This window comes from Scyliorhinus canicula, chromosome 16 (genome assembly GCF_902713615.1).
Source record: "Scyliorhinus canicula chromosome 16, sScyCan1.1, whole genome shotgun sequence".
Classification (NCBI taxonomy): Eukaryota; Metazoa; Chordata; class Chondrichthyes; order Carcharhiniformes; family Scyliorhinidae; genus Scyliorhinus; species Scyliorhinus canicula.
Window position 1 is genome coordinate 58,572,270 of NC_052161.1, and position 17,028 is coordinate 58,589,297.

The following is a 17,028-nucleotide window of genomic DNA, read 5'->3' on the forward strand; positions in this document are numbered from 1 at the left end:
CAGGAACTATATAAAATGGTGATATTGGGGACTTAAATTACCCAAAGATCTAATGGGCTTGTGCTGGAGTAAAAGGTAAGGAAGGTGATGTGTTCAGGAGAAGTTGCTTGACCAGTATGTTCAGTCCAACTTATTAAAGCACTATGTACCTGGGTATACTAAACCTGTTTTTGTATTGGATGTAGTCCTGGGTCTCTTCCAATCTAATGATACTACTTCCTTCTCATGCGCTATTGCAAGATCATTTCATTTTTTTCTGTAAGACTAAGTTTATGCTTGAGCCTGAGCTTCTATGTTTATGTCAGAAGCATAAACTACTAAAATTCCTCAATTGTACCAATCCAAAAAATTAAATGGAGTAAGATTGAGTTTCATATGCCTTGGCATCTCATGGCTGAATGTTTTGTTTATTTTTAATGTTGTCTCCAACAACGGAGTCTAATCATCTGCCTCGATGGTTCAAAGGCTGGGAATTCTGTGGTGAGTAATTTACCCCGATTCCCAAAACCTGTTCACCATCTACAACGATCAAGTCAGGAGTGTGGAATTCTCTCCATTTGCATGGATGAGGGCAACTCAAACAACACCCAAGTAGCTTGACACTTTTTACAGGGCAAAGCAGTCATCTGATTGGCACCCCATCCACCAGCATTCATTCCCTCTATTACTCTCATGCAGTGTGTACCATCTACAAGATGTTCTGCAGCAATGTTGAAAGCATCATCAGACCAATAATGCCCCTTTGACAGGACCTTCCAAAACCTTGACGTCTACCACCCAGAAGGCAAGGGCAGCAGCTGTATGAGAACAGCACCACTTGCAAGTTCCTCTTCAAGCTTTACACTACCCTGACTTGGAAGTATATCATTGTGCCTTCACTGTTGGTGGCTCAAAATCTTGGAACTCCCATCCTAACAGCACTGTGGGTATAACTGCACCTCGTGGTCTGCAGTGATTCAAGAGCTCACCACCACCTTCTCTAGGATAATTGGGAGATATGCAATAAATACTTGCCTAGCTAACAATACCCACATGCCGTGAAATCGGATAAAAATTCAAATATGAAGTGTGCAGTTGACTGGGAAATTGCCGTTTACATTTGCTCCCAAAGACAATTTCAGTTCCTCCTATTTGAATTTTGATAACTGCAAAGATTAGCCTTGTGTGATTTATCCTCTGTTGCCTCCAGAATATACCCAATCTATCATCTAATTAACCAATAAAGGCCCACTAGTTTCCTCTATTTCATTGTTAGACCATTTTGATTTAGGGAAGGTTGAAGTGGCTGATGCTTTTAGGTGGTTATGCACAAATTGTGAGTTTTGCAGTCTGGACACAAGAAGCAGATGATCTGCTGGCTGCTAACTTAATAGTATATCTCTTTGCATTGGATAATTGTAGTCACAAAGTTGTTCCATAGTTAGTTCTCACAGACATGAAAAAATTAAATGTGAGCATTTAGTCAGAGCATTATTGACATGATATGCAAGTTCCACTTTCAGTTCGTGTTCTGAAGATTTACTTTTTCAAATTCAATGATTTGCAATAGCAGCTAGGCAATCTATCTTCTTTTTCAAAAACAGGAGACTTTGGTTAAAACTAATGTTGTGAGATGCATCAAGTCCTTAGAACCAGATGTAGCTGAGATCAAGAAACAAGCTGAAATGATTCATCACCATCTAACAGCGGCACCAGAATCTGAAGGAACTATTGCACTTCTGGAAGCTAATTTAACTTCTGTCATTCAGGAACTTAAGCAAACACAAGAAATACTGAAAAAGAAAACTGCTGGTAAGTTTTGGGGCAAGAATATTGTACCTCACAAAAACATTCTAGTGTTAATAGGTTTTGTGAAATTTTTGTTACAGTACAGTTTTAAAAAGACTTGTTTCTGGCAAACAAATAAGGCTAACTTTATTTTTAAGATGGGCATGATAGACGGGTTACTCCCTTCCCATAAGATATCTTATAATTGCTGGGGGTCCCAATTGAGACTCCAGGAGGTTGTGTCACCTACTTTCTGTAAAAGTAAAGGGTATCTCCAAATAACTGGAAAGGAACTTTGGTCGGGTGACGATCCAGTTGTCATGGCCTATATTAGGACCAATGATGTGGGTGATGAAAGGAGATTGTGCAAAAGAAATGTCCAAATTTAGAGACTAACTTTTTAAAAGTACCTTCTGAGTGTTAACTGGATTACTAATTCAGCTGCATGCTCATTGGTTTATGAATAGGCAGATGAGTGAATGAAGGGCAAATTAAGAGCTCCATTTTATGAGATGCTGAAATAAGAAGGAGTTGAACTTCTGGGGCTTGCTCCAAGGGATGGCATGGCGGCACGGTGGTTAGCACTGCTGCATCACAGCACCAGGGACCTGGATTTCATTCCGAACTGTATGGAGTTTGCATGTTCTCCCCGTATCTATGTGAATTTTCTCCGGGTACTTCAGTTTCCTCCCACATCCAAAGATGTGCAGGTTAGGTGGATTGGCCATGGTAATTTACCCCTTGGTGTCCAATGGTTAGATAGGGCTACAGGGATAAAGCAGGGGAGTGGGCGTAGGTCAGGTGCTCTTTCAGAGGGTCAGTGTAGACTTCATGGGCCGAATTGGCTTCTACACCATAGGGATTCTGTGATTCTATGGTCCACCTGAGCCAGAATAGGATCAGTGTACTAGTGGAAAGGCTTTGTTAAAGGGATCTGGGTCTGGCTTTGCATGTAGTAAACTTGGGAAAGAGGGAGCAGTCAGAAAATATCAAGAGTGAAGATAAAATAATTTGGAGATAAGAGTGAATGTCAAACGAGTTAAGGATCAAGGGTAGAGTGCAGGCAGAGAGGGACTATGTGAGTGACAGCCTAAATAGACAGAAAAAAGAATATATTTCAGGCGACCACTGACAGCAGCATACTTTCCAACCAGTATTATTATCATTATCTTTATTATTATCACAAGAAGGCTTACATTAACACTGCAATGAAGTTACTGTGAAAAGCCCCTAGTTGCCACACTGTTCGGGTACACAGAGGGAGAATTCAGAATATCCAATTCACCTAACAGCACGTCTTTCGGGACTTGTGGATGTGGATACTAATGGGAGAGGTTGGAGGATAGAGCAGATAAATGCATAGTTAGAGAGAGGGTTCAAAATGATTTAGATTCCTTGGGAATCTGGTTAATCTTAATGGTATATACTTAATGCAAGGAGTGTCATAAGGCAGATGATTGGAAGACACAGATCGAAATATGTAAGAGCTATTGCTGAAAGATGGCTTTGAGAGGAGTTTGAGGGCAGCCTGACATTCCTGGTTACAAGGAGACAGGTGGAGAAGGGAATTTAAAAAGATGGTATGGAAGAGCTGATTACGGCCTTGAGAAAGGATGGTAGAAGCTTAATGGGTTGAACGAAGAAACAAAAAAAGGGGCCACTTGCACTGCTCGGCGTGTTCTCCAAATGAGCTCAGCAGCTGTCCTCCAAACTGTCCAAGGGAGATTGAAGAACAATTTTCAGGCAAATTTCTGACAAATGCAAAAACAATAATGTGGTAATAGCAGATGTTTCAATTACCCTAACTCTACCAGAATGTGGTCACTGTAAAAGGTACAGACAGCACCGAATTCATAAATTTGCATTGAGTTTTTTAAAATCTGAAACTAACTGCAGTTGGTGGGGTCTTGAAATATATCAGGCATGAAACATTTTATGGATGAGGCAGGTCCTTAGTTCAGTATTCAGTGATGACAATGATACTGAATGTCCAACGGTGATGGTTAGATGCTCTCTTTGGGATGACATTGGCCAGCACTTGTGTGGTATGAATATTACTTGCCAGCTTAAGCCTGAATGTTGTCTGGGTCTTCCTGAGTAATGACATCATACTCTTCCGTAACTAAGGGATTGCAAATCGCAATGAACATTGTGCAACCATGAATGAACATCCTGACTTCTGACCTTTTGGTGGAGGAAGTAGCCGAAGCTGGCTTGGCCTAGGAAACCAATGTGAGGAGCTCCAGAACAGTGTCCTGATGGAGATGATTGATCTTCTACAACCCAAACCTTAGTTCTGGGTATGACTCCAACCATTGGAGGCCGTTCCCCCTGATTCCCATTTCCTTCATTTTTGCTAAGTAACCTTGCTGCCACACTTGTATAAATGCAGTCTTGAGATGTCAAAGACAACCACTTTTGCCTCCCCCATCCATTTTGGTAGAAAGAATGGAAAAAATACATATTATTTCAATTGAAAGGTGCTGCTCGGACTGTCCATGTTCTAACTGTGCATTCGTTTGCTAACGGAAAAAACTAAATCAGTCCATTAACGTTGTTTGTAAAAACTTTAGCAGATTTCTGAAGAAGCTTTCAATTTCATGCTCGGGTGTTAAAATTTGCTTTATCCTCTATACATTTGCTTCATCCTCTTTGGATGTCCTAACTGCATTAATTGCTAAATTTCTGAGGTCACTTTGGTGATTTGATATAAATGCTTTGGTTCATCATCTTGACAGGAATAGAGGTAAACAAAGGGAAAACTAATGTTTCTGGCCACAAGTCTATTAATTCCACCTATGTGGTCAGTGTAAAAGGTACAGACAGCACAGAATTCATAAATTTGCATTGAGTATTTTTTCAATCTGAAATCACCTGCAGTTGGTGGGGTGCGGTCTTGAAATATATCAGGCGTTAAACATTTTATGGATGAGGTAGGTCCTTAGTTCAGTATTCAGTGATGACAATGATACTGAATGTCCAAGGGCAATGGTTAGATGCTCTCTTTGGGATGGCATTGGCCAGCACTTGTGTGGTATGAATATTACTTGCCAGCTTAAGTCTGGAAGATTTTACATTCACGACAGGCTCAGAGTGCACTTTGAGAGCGTGGCAAATTGGATCCAAAATTGGCTTGGTGGCAGGAAGCAAGGGGTTATGGTTGCCTGGTGTGCTTGTGATAAGAAAACTATTACCGAGGGGTTTCACATGCTTCGGTATTCGATCCTTTGCTATTTTGTGGTTCATATTAAAGATTTTGGGCTCAAATGTAGAGGGCAGATTATGTTTAATACAGAAGGACATATAGCTTGGTGCAGTTCATTGTCCCCAACATGTGATGTCAAGAAATGACTGGAGGCACTGGACACAGCAAAGGCAGTGGGCCCTGACAACATTCCAGCTGCTACACTGAAGACTTGTGAACCAGAACTATCTGCAGCCCTAACCATGCTCTTAAAGTACAGCTACAATACTGGTATCTACCTGACAATATGGACATTGCCCAGGTATGTCCTGTCCGCAGAAAGCAGGATAAATCCATTTGAGCCAGTTACCACCCAATCCGTCTATTTTTTTTTTTTAAATTTAGATTAGCCAATTATTTTTCCCAATTAAGGGGCAATTTAGCGTGGCCAATCCACCTACTCTGCACATTTTTGGGTTGTGGGGGCGAAACCCACGCAGACACTGGGAGAATGTGCAAACTCCACACGGACAGTGACCCAGAGCCGGGATCGAACCTGGGACCTCAGCGTCGTGAGGCGGTTGTGCTAACCACTAGGCCACCGTGCTGCCCTATCCGTCTATTTTTATTCACCAACGGTGATTTCATCGGCTACACCATCAAGCAGAACTTGCATTGCAAATAACCTGCTCACTGTTGTTGAGTTCAATGAACTGAAGCAACTGCAGCTCAACCGACCAGGCTACATACTGATTACTTTGCTTAAGACCTCCTAAAGCCTTGGTGAAAGCATGAACAAGAGTGTTGAACTGAAGAGAGAAAGAGAGTGTGATTGCCCTTGATATCAAGACCGTGTTTAGCAGAGTGTGGCATCAAGGAGCCCTATCAAAACTGCAATCAATTGGGAATTGGGGATGGGTAACCCTCCAATAGCTGGAGGCATACATGACACAAAGGTAGATGGTGGTGAATCTCAATCCCAGGATATTGCTGCAGATGTTCCTCAGGGTAGTACCCCAAGCCATCTTCAGCAGCTTCATCAATTATCTCCCTTTCATCATAAGGTAAGAAACAGGGATGCTTTCTGATTTTACACTGTTCATTTCTGACTTTTTGGGAGTGCCAGACAATGACCATCTCCAAGTGAGATTCCAACCATCTCCCCATGACATTGCTGAATTTCCCCCATTAACATCTTGATGAGAAACTAAATGGGACCAGCTATATAAATGGGGCATCTACACGAGCTGGTTAGAGACTGGTAATTTTGTGGCAAGTAATTCACTTTCTGAATCCCTAATGTCTGTCCACCATTTACAATGCACAAATTAGGCGTTTGATGGAATACTTTCCACTTGCTTGGATGAGTGCAGCTCCATGACTACCCTAAGCTCGTCACCACCATCCAGGACCAAACAATCCGCTTATTCAGAATCCCATCAATCGCCTTCAACATTCACTCCTTGCACCACCAATGCACAGTGGTAGCAGTGTGCATTATATTAAGCTGCACTGAACCAACTCATTAAAGCCTCCTTCAATAGCACCATCCAAACCCATGACCTCTACCAATAAGGAGGACATGGTCAGCAGGCACAAAGGAACACTACCGCCTGGAAGCTCCCCTCCAAGTCATGCACCATCCTGACTTGGAACTTATCGCTGTTCTTTCACTATCACTGGAACTCCCTTCCTAACAGCACTGTGGGTGTACCTACACCAGATGGAGTTCCATGGTTCAAGAAGATGACTCGCCAACCACCTTCACTTGGGCAGTTGGGATAGGCAATAAATGCTGGCCTTGTTAGCAATGGTCACATTCTGTGAAAGAATAAAATAAAGCGTGTTAGTAAGGCCCAAGTATCTTTCCTAATGGAGATCGGCTGGATTTTTAAGACATCTGGTAGTTTCATTATTATTAATGAGACTTTGATTTTGTTCTACGTTTATCAATTTAAATTTCCCCCAACTAGCATGGTGGGATTTGAGCTCATCAACACTGGAGCATTAATCTACACTTAACCAAATGCAAAGCACCACATGCATGGCTTGTGTGGCTGATGGCAAGATTGCCCCGTAGGTCAGCCCAACTTTTAATTAGGTCAGTGAAGATAAATGTCCATACTTGCTTTCCGATCTGTGTAACCACCCTCTCCTGGCCCCAAACACAGCCTCAAGCAAATTGTTTCTCCTATTCGTTTAAGCTGTGATAATGCATACTTCAGGCACCAAGTTGGAAGTGGCTTAGTTATTAAAGTCCGCATACAACTGAGGCACATATCATCTTGTCCCTTCCTTTGACTTATTTTGTGTAGCTTTCTTGAGCCAAATGTTTGGTCAGAATGCATTGCTTTGATGCTGTTGATGAGAATTCAAATTGCTGTTACAATTTGAATTGTGACGATTAATGTTTCTTTAATTTCAGAATTACACGCCCTTGAAAAATTGACTGAAGAGGAGAAATTGAACGAAGCCTTTAAGGTGCTTATTTTTAATGCCATTTGAAAAGTTGGCATCTGATATTTATCGATGGACTGATTGGCCTCCTACATTGTAGGGATTCTATGATTTCTCAAGTTATATTTTGTTATATATTTTCAGGTTTTCATTAAGATCATTGGAGTAAAACTTTTTAAATGCTGCACTACATTTATTTTCTAATCTCAAGGTATCATTGTTCGCGAGTCTAAACTGACCTAGTCAGATCCCTCATTCCATGTGAACTATTAGAACTTTCTAATTCTCTTCTGTTTTAGATACATTTTTGATAATTTGGCATTTTTCTGATATCCTTGTGTTCAGTAAAGAATTTGTATTTATTTCTTTTAAAAAATAAATTTAGAGTATCCATTTAATTTTTTCCAATTAAGGGGCAATTTAGCATGGCCAATCCACCTACACTGCACACCTTTGGGTTGTGGGGGCGAAACCCACGCAAACACAGGGAGAATATACAAACTCCACACGGACAATGACCCAGAGCCGGGATCGAACCTGGGACCTCAGCATTGTGAGGCAGCAGGGCTAACCCACTGCGCCACCATGCTGCCCCTAGAATTTGCATTTCTAATACCATATCATTCTTTAAATAGCCCAAAGATTTTCAGATCTCATTTTCGTTTGAAATGCAGTCGAAGTTATGGAGGCAAATATAGTAGCCATTCTGTACAAGGCAAAATCCCACCACAAAACTGGACTTTGGTTTAGCATCTCATCTGAAGGATAACATCTCTGACCCAATGCACCACTCTTGTACTGGACTGACTTGTCAATCTAGATTTATACACTGAATTTGTAGTCTGCTGTTGGAGTTCAATCTTCCAATTCTGATGTTATCAAATGAATCAAAAGTGACCTTTTTGAAGTACAAGTAGTTTATAATGTTGTAACTCAATAAATCAACTTTTGAAATAAAAATTTGGGAATTTTGGAAATATACTATAATTTGAGTGAGAGATCTATTGGTTTTAATGCTAAATTCTTTCTATTTACTTGTATAGTTGTATGAGCTTACCAAAGTAACAGATAGAGCTGAAGTATGCAGGTGTTTTCGCAGAGAAGATAACAATTGGGTGAATCATACGTAATGGGAGCTGGAGTTGGCATTCGGCCTATTCCGCCAATCAATAGATCATGGCTGATCTGATTGTGGCCTTAACTCCACTTTCTTGCCACTTCCCTTTAACTTCTTTACTGCCTTGTAGATCAAACATCCGTCTAACTTGTCTTCAAATGTATTCATTGACCCAGCCTTCACTGTTCTCTCTTTAAAAATTTGAAAAATTGAAAGAATAAATTCCTCTTTGTTTTAAATGGGAGATTATTTTTAAACTCTGTCCCCTAGTTCTAGATTCCCCCATGAAAAGGAGCATCCTCCCTGCATCTACTTTGTCATGTACCTCAATCTTGCATGTTTCAATAAGATATGATTAATATATCCTTTTAAGAGAATGCCTTTATCCCAGTGAACCTCTGAGCTGCTTTAGTGCAGTAATAAGGAGACCAAAACCATACTCCAGTGCAATCCGACTAGTGTCCTGTATAGTTCTTGCAAAAATGGCCAACATTCTAATTGCCTTCCTGAGTACTTGTAGTAACTGCATGCTAACTTTTGTGGTTCATGTATAAGGACACCCAGGTCCTCCTCTTACAGCAATGTTTTTCTAACACAGGGTTGCGACCCATGGGTGGGTGTTGGGAGGGTCATGGAGCGAACGATCGGGATGTTCCCGATCACGGAAGCAGCATCCAACAGTCGTGACTGGCTTTTTTATTTACATTTAGATTACCCAATTCTTTGTTTCCAATTCGGGGGCAATTTAGCATAGCCAATCCACCGACCCTGTTTGGGTTGTTGGGGTGAGACAGAGACAGATGGGGGGAATGTGCAAGCTCCACACAGACAGTGACCCAGGGCCAGGATCGAACCCAGATCCTCAGTGCCGTGAGGTAGCAGTGCAAACCATTACGCCGCCCTGCTGACTGGCTTTTAAGAATGTCAGCCGTGACCGGCCTTTAAATACAAATGATGGGAGTATTCCCACCAGAAGCAGCAGCAGAGTGCAGGTCACGCGCCCAGCGCAAGCACTGATGTATGTCTGTGCTTGGGCGCAAAATCGCAGAGGAGAGATTCCTCCATTTTGTAACTTCCGGCAAGCAAGTGACAGGACTGTGTCAAGAACTGAAGATGGTCATTTTATAATGAGGAAGAGAGGGCCAGAGACCCAAACAGGCCAGGATCTCAACTGGATCTGCTGGAGAGAGCTTCTCAGGACAGTCCATGGCAGGACAAAGCAGTGCTGGTGTGAGCTTTATGCAGAGCGCCAGGGCCTCTGATGAACAGTTCATTAAGAAGAAACCGAACTTGGGAGCAAGTGTGGCTCTGTTAATTGTATAATTGCAAATCAGGATGCAAAGCCCATGTGTGTTTTCTGCAAAGAGGTACTGGCAAATGAAAGTTTAAAACCCGTAAAACTTCAAAGGCAAGTTCGAGGACAAGCCTCTTGATTTTTTTTTTCAATGGATGCGGCAAGAACTCATCGTCAGCTGAAGTCCTTAGCAAAAATGTAACATTGAATGACAAAGTAAGTTAGGTTGTGAGGACTAGACAGGCTTACCTGGCACATTAAAGCTAAGCAATAATAGTGGGTACCAAAGGTCGGCTGGTGGATAAAAGTGGGTCCTGGGCAAAATGGTTGTAAAAATACTGTCCTGTAGTATTCTGTAGTCTCTCTCTATTTGAATAATCTACTTCTTTATTCTTCCTGCAAAAGTGGACAATCTCATATTTTCCACATTTCATCTACCACACTTTTGCCCACTCGCTCCACCTATCTATATGCTTTGCAGACTGTTGGTCTAGGTAGGTCTCTGGTCTCTTTCTGTCATTTTCCAATTCTATCAGTTGTCTTGGTAGTCCAGGAATTAAGGCTTGGACTTGCTTGTTCTATGTGGCTCATTGCTTGCAGTATAAATATTCCAATCGATCAATGCTATAAGATCAGATGAAGAATATCTGTTTATGGTGAGGTTTTATTTAATTTCTCCCAGGTTGGTCTTTATCTTTTAGCAGCAGCCAAAGGTCGGGGGACATCTGTGATTAAACTGAGAAATTTAACTCAATACTAATGTCTCATTGATTATAACACATCTCATGTTTTTTGTGTTTAAATTTAATAACGTTCTTTTACTCAAAAATATAGAATGAAAAGATCCAAAAGTTGAAAGATGATCTGATGCTCAAGGATGCTGATCTGAATGAAGTGAAAAATCTGCTTGCAAGTTATGAGGAACAAATTAAAAATTGTGTAAGTTTCCAATTGTTGTAGTTTTGATTTTTGGTTAAGTGCCGCACGTTAAACAAGTTAATGTTTGAGCAAATATGAAAACTTTAAACTTTCATATATTGATAGTGTAAAACCACAGATCTTAAGGAGAAAAAGTCCAATTCACTTTCAATTTTGGACTGCAGAGGTTGAACCATTTCAAATGTTTGATGGGTTTTTGACTCCGCAAAAAAGAAAAGTGCTGCTTCTGCTGCCTGATTAACTATGGATGCTGATACCAGTCAGTTTGTATATTTTACATTGCCTCCACTGTCTATTCATCACTATTTTCACTTTGTTCCTCCTATTCCCTTTCCTTTTATTCTGTTTTTAATCTCTTCCCTTTTGTTTAACAATTGCCCTGTTCTGCTTCCTGAAACATTCAGAATCTTGTGAGTAACATCTGCTGGATAATGCGAGAATGGATATAATGCTTAAGTGTTACAATCAGGTGTGGAAGGGTTAAATGGCTACCCTCTTTTCTTCATTGATAGTTATAGGGGATTCTATAATTAGGGGAACTGATTGTATCCTTTGCATGCAGGACCGAGAGTCTCACATGGTATGTTGCTGCCCGGTGCCAGGGTGAGGGACATCTCTAACCACCTTGAAAGAATATTGATGTGAGAGGGAGAGGATCCAGTTGTTGTGGTCCACTCTGGGACAACAACATAGGCAAGACTAGGAAAGAGGACCTGTTTGGGGACTATCAAGAACGAGGAAAAATTAAAGAACAGGTCCTCAAGGGTTATAATCACTGGATTACACCCGACACACATGCAAATTGTCATTGGGATTAGAGAAGTAAACACGTGGCTAAAGGAATGGTATGGGAAAGAGGAGTTCCATTTCATGGGGCACTGGCATCCATATTGTGACTGGAGGAATCTGTACTGTTGCGACAGTCTCCGACCTAACTTTTGGCAGAAAGGACTTTAAACTAGCAAATGGGGGTGAAGTGAAGGATAAAGCTATAAGAAGTATAATGGTTAATTGGAACCAAAGCAGCAGGTCGGCATGCAAGGAGACGGTAGAGGTTAATAGGATAAACAGACAGGGCCAGTCTAACGACTACAGAGGGGAAAGGAAATGTAAAAAAAATTAAAATATAAGGAGAGTGAGTGTGAAAGTTGGGGATGCAGCTAAGTGTTATCAGAGATTAACAAAAGGGGTCAGAATGTCTGAAAAGTGTAGTGCACAAGAAAATCCTGCAAGGGAAAGACAAAACAGTAGGACATATTTTAAAAACCTTGCACCTAAATGCACACAGTATTCAGAATAAGTTCAATAAGATGGCAGCACAAATAGAGATAAATGGGTATAATTTGGTGGGGTTTACTGATGCATGGTTGCAGGAGGACCGGGACTGGATGTTGAATGTCCAAGAGTACTCAGTATTCCGAAAAGATAGACAGAATGGAACAGGAGGTAGAGTTGGTTTTTTGGTTAAGGATGGCATCAAAGCTGTATTAAGAAATGATTTTGGCACTGAGGATCAAAATATTGAATCAATCTGGGTGCAAATAAAAAATGAGGGAAAAGCTCCTTTTTGTAGGAGTAATTTACAGGCCCCCAACCAATACTTCCAAAGTGGGGCATAGTATAAACTAAAAAATAACGAGGGCTTGAGAAGGGCACAACGGTAATCATGTGTGATTTTAATATGCATATTCACTGGATTAATCAGTAAAGGTAGCTTTGAGGGAGATTTCAATGTTTTTGAGGGATTGTTTCTTAGAGCCTTATGTTATCGATCCAACCAGGGAACAGGCTATTCTAGGTTTAGTATGTGACAAAGAAGGTTTCATAAATAGTTTTGTCGTGAAGGATCATCTTGGAACGAGTGATCACAGCATGCCAGAATTTAAAATTTAGACTGAGCGAGAGAAGACAAGAGTGCCATACTAGGGTTTTGGCATTGGGCAGAGGTAATTATACAGGCCTGAGGAAAGAGTTGGCACAGTAGACTGGGGACAGATAATTGAGGGTAGGACATTTGGGCAACAATGTTTGCCGTTCAGCGAGATATTAAATACCACTCAATTAAGTACATTCCTGAGAAGAAGCAGAATTGTAAAAGAGCAAAAATGTTCCAATTGGCTAAACAAGGAAGTCGAGGAAGGCATAAAGGAAAAAACTAGGGCATAACATACTGCAAAAGCTAGTGGTAAACTGGAGGTTTGGGAGAACTTTAATGTTCAGCAAAAGGCTACTAAAAATAAAATCAAAACGAGCCAAGGTGCATTATGAAAAGAAACTAGCAGAAAACAGAAACTCTGATACCAAAAGCTCTCTAAGTATATAAAGAGGAAGAGAATAGCTAAAGTACTGTTGGCCCTTTAGAGGACGATGCTGGTGAGGGACTAATGGGGGACATAGAGATGGCGGAGGCACTGAACCAATATTTTCCCCGTCTTCAAGGTAGAAGATAATAAATTTCCAAAAACTGCAGTTAATGCAGAGGAATTTGGTGCAATAACCATCACTAGGGAGACGGTATTGACTAAACTGATGGAATTAAGAGCAGATATGTCTCCAGGACCTGATCATTAAGGGAGGTGGCAGTGGAGATTGTGGATGCGTTGGTTATGATATTTTAGAATTCCCTGGATTCTGGAAAGGTTCTGGGTGATTGGAAACATGCTAATGTGACGCCCCTATTCAAAAAGGGAGAGAGGCAAAAAGTAGAAACTATAGGCTGGTTAGCTTGACCTCTGTGGTGGGGAAGTTGCTGGAATCAATCACTAAGGAGGAGATGACTGAACACTTGGAAAGACAAAGTTTAATCCACCATTGTCAGCATGGTTTTATGAGGGCATGTCATGCTTGACAAACTTGCTTGAGTGCTTTGAGGACATGTCAAGCAAGGTGGATAATTGGGAACATGTGGATCTGGCATATCTATACTGCCAGAAGGTGCATAAAAGACTGATCCAGAAGGTGAGATGGCAGGGGATTGTATTAGATTGGATTGGCTGACTGACAGAAAGCAGAGGGTCAAGATATATGGGTCATTCTCTAGCTGGTGAACTGTGTAACTAGCAGGGTGCCACAGGGGTCAGTCCTCGAACCTCAACTGCTTACAATTTATAGAAATGATCTGCAAGCAGGGATAGAATGTAATATAGAAAACTTTTGCAGGAAATACTAAAATAGGTGGGAAAGCAGGCAATGAAGAGGAGATACTACAGACGGGTATAGATAAGTTAGAAGATTGGGCTAAAATGTGGCAGAGGGAGTTAAATGTAGATGAGTGAGAGGTTATCCATATTGGCCGGAAAATAGAAAAGCAAATTATTATCCAAATGCAAAGTAGCTTCAAGATGTGTCTGGGCAGAGGGATCTGGGTGTCTTTGTTCATGAATCACAAAAAGGTAAATGGAATGTTAGTGTTTATTGCAAAAGAGCTGGAGTATAAAAGTAGATAAGTGTTGTTGCAATTGTATAGGGTGTTGGTAAGACCACATCTGGAGTATTGTATCCAGTTTTGGTCATCTAATTTGAGGAAGGATGTAATGGCATTGGAGGCAGTCCAGAGGAGGTTCTCCAGATTGATTCTGGGGTGAAAGGGTTGATTTATAAGGAGAGATTAAACGGTTTGGACTTGTACTCGCTGGAGTTTAGAAGGGTGAGAGTGGATCTCATCAAGTTGTATAAAATGCTAAATGGAATTGATTAAGTAAACTTAGACCGAATGTTCCTCCTTGTGGGGAAATCTAGAACGAGGTGTCTTTTTAAAAAAAATTTAGAGTACCCAATTATTTTTTCTTTTCCAATTAAGGGGCAATTTAGCATAGCCAATCCACCTACCCTGCACATCTTTGGGTTGTGGGGGTGAAACCCACTAGAATTAGATGTCATGTGTATATATGTTGAGAGGTGGTAGATTTAGAACTGAGATGAGAAACTACTTCTGGCAGAGGATGGTGAATTTGCGGAACACGCTTCCCCATGGTGCGGTGGAATCATAAGTTTGAGTCATCAAATGGTTTCAAGAAAGAGGTAGATATAGTTTTGATTGAAAACAAGTTAAAGTGAAATGGGCAACCGATGGGGAAGTGGATTTGAGATCAGCAATGATCTGATTGAATGGCAGAGCAGGCTCAAGGGCTGAATTGCCGACTTCTCCTAATTCCCATTTGATTGCAACAGGTTTTTTTGACGAGTGTATATTTGCAAATTCAGTGAATGTTTAACTGTTCGCATGCTGTGATCATCAGACAGGCTTTCTTTGAATCCAGTTGGGATGGAGATCAACCTCTCCACCCTGTGCCCTGGCATGGTGGGGTCCTGCTGGAATTCTTAACTCTTGAGAAGGTTAAGTTTGAGTTGAAGGGAAGGATGGAAGGGTTCCACAATTCATGGGCGTTATTCATTATGCACTTTCAAGAATTGGACTATATCGAACATTAAGGGTGGGAGGGAGGAGGGTTGGGGGGTACATCTGTTAATGGTCACTAAGGTGTTTCCTGACTCCTCCTTGTTTTTTGTTTATGTTAATATGTGGGTTGTTTGGGGGATTGGTGGGAGGATGGGATTGTTGTTGATAAGGGGATCGACAATGAATTCATTCCTGTTTATTGTCCGTTAGCGGGTGTAAATTTGGAAGAAAATGTAATAAGTGAGGAGAATAAACATTTTTTTATTAAAGTTTACCAGTGAGGGAGATGAAAGAACCCACTCTGGGGCTCAGTGTTTCAGTTGTTAGTCCTGTTCTGCAGAGAAAGCAGGTGCCTAAAACCCAAAGGGCTGCCTTGTCACATGACCTTTCCTGCTGGCCTGCGATTCAAATAAGGGCATGGCCAGTGTCTTCCAATTGTAACTTAATTGGAACATGCCTGGGATTACCTCCTCCCCCTCTCATCCAGGGTCCAATTGATACCAAGTCTTAAAATCCCTACAGTGCAGGAGGCCATTTGGCCGATCAGGTTTGCACCGAACTTTCAAAAGGCCACCCTACCAAGGCCCAGTCCCCTGTCCTGTTCCTGTAACCCCACTCAACCTTTGGACACTCGGGCAATTTATCCACATAATCTGCACGTTTTTGGACTGTGGGAAGAAACTGGAGCACTGGAAGGAAACCGACGCAGACATAGGGAGAATGTGCAAACTCCACAGTCACCCAAGGCCGGAATTAAACCTGGGTCCCTGGCAGAGAGGCAGCAGTGCTAACCACTAACCAACGTCAGTCCAGTTTAGTACCCTGATGAGAGTCTGGATGCTATGCCAGTGAATTTAGGGTGTTAATTCACATTACTGTGAGGTCACTGTCTTTTGAGTTTTTGCAGACAGGTAGACTCCATCTAAATGATGTTGAAATATGGATTGATACAAATTGTGCTGCTCTCTTTGGCTGCAAGCTGAAGTCCTTGAAATACTGCTTTAATCACTTTTACTTTACATTTTTGAGAATAACACAACAAAGTTACAAAATAATGCATTGCCACACGCAAGAAGAAGGAAACTGCATAACATACAGGTGCAGAATGGGACAGGCAAACAACATCATAACTGGCTCGATACAATCATTAGACAAAACTGGATATTCATATGGTTCCATCAAAACCGAGGGAAGTGCAGGATAAAGTCATAAAAACATCATAAAACGGTGCAAATCCTCCCATACCCCACAAGTTAATAATCATCACAAATCAGGATAAATTTCCCATGTGCCAACATATAACTCCATAGAGATCAGCAGCGCCAAAGGCATCAACGGCCCATCAAGGCCTCCTCTCCTCAGATATCAGGCACATCTGCATCCATATAGGATCTAAAACAGATTCATCATACCTGTCCTTACGAAAAACAAAATAACATACATGAAAATCCCAGTTCTAATGGAACTTGATCTCAATCCATGCCCAGAACAGAGCCAAAATCATTCTAGACATTGTGAAGAATGGACCGGCAACAGCATATTTGGATTCCGATCAAACCTTCAAAGCCTCTCATTAAAAAAAAAGGAACAAAGAACAATAATTGCCAGAACTAAACTATCAAATACCAAAGGAACAAGACCCAACCAAGACCACATTTCCTGGTATCCAAGCACCCACCAATGAGGGCAACAAGAAGACCCCCCCCCCATCCCTGATATGATGGGATATTATCGGTTTAGCTCACTCGGCTAAATCGCTGGCTTTTAAAGCAGGCCAGCAGCATGGTTCGATTCCCGTACCAGCCTCCCCGGACAGGCGCCGGAATGTGGCGACTAGGGGCTTTTCACAGTAACTTAATCGAAGCCTACTC

General features: G+C 41.4%; 1 protein-coding gene across 6 annotated transcripts in view; it reads left to right on the forward strand.

Annotated features, from left to right (window-relative positions):
• The window catches only part of kif20bb (kinesin family member 20Bb), a 129,965-nt gene that overhangs the window by 51,955 nt on the left and 60,982 nt on the right, over nt 1–17,028 (forward strand). For all 6 annotated transcript variants that reach the window (XM_038773241.1, XM_038773238.1, XM_038773243.1 and 3 more), the window contains exons 16-18: nt 1,584–1,791; nt 7,377–7,432; nt 10,654–10,758. In XM_038773241.1, the coding sequence (XP_038629169.1) occupies nt 1,584–1,791; nt 7,377–7,432; nt 10,654–10,758 (369 nt within the window). The remainder of the gene's footprint in view (nt 1–1,583; nt 1,792–7,376; nt 7,433–10,653; nt 10,759–17,028) is intronic.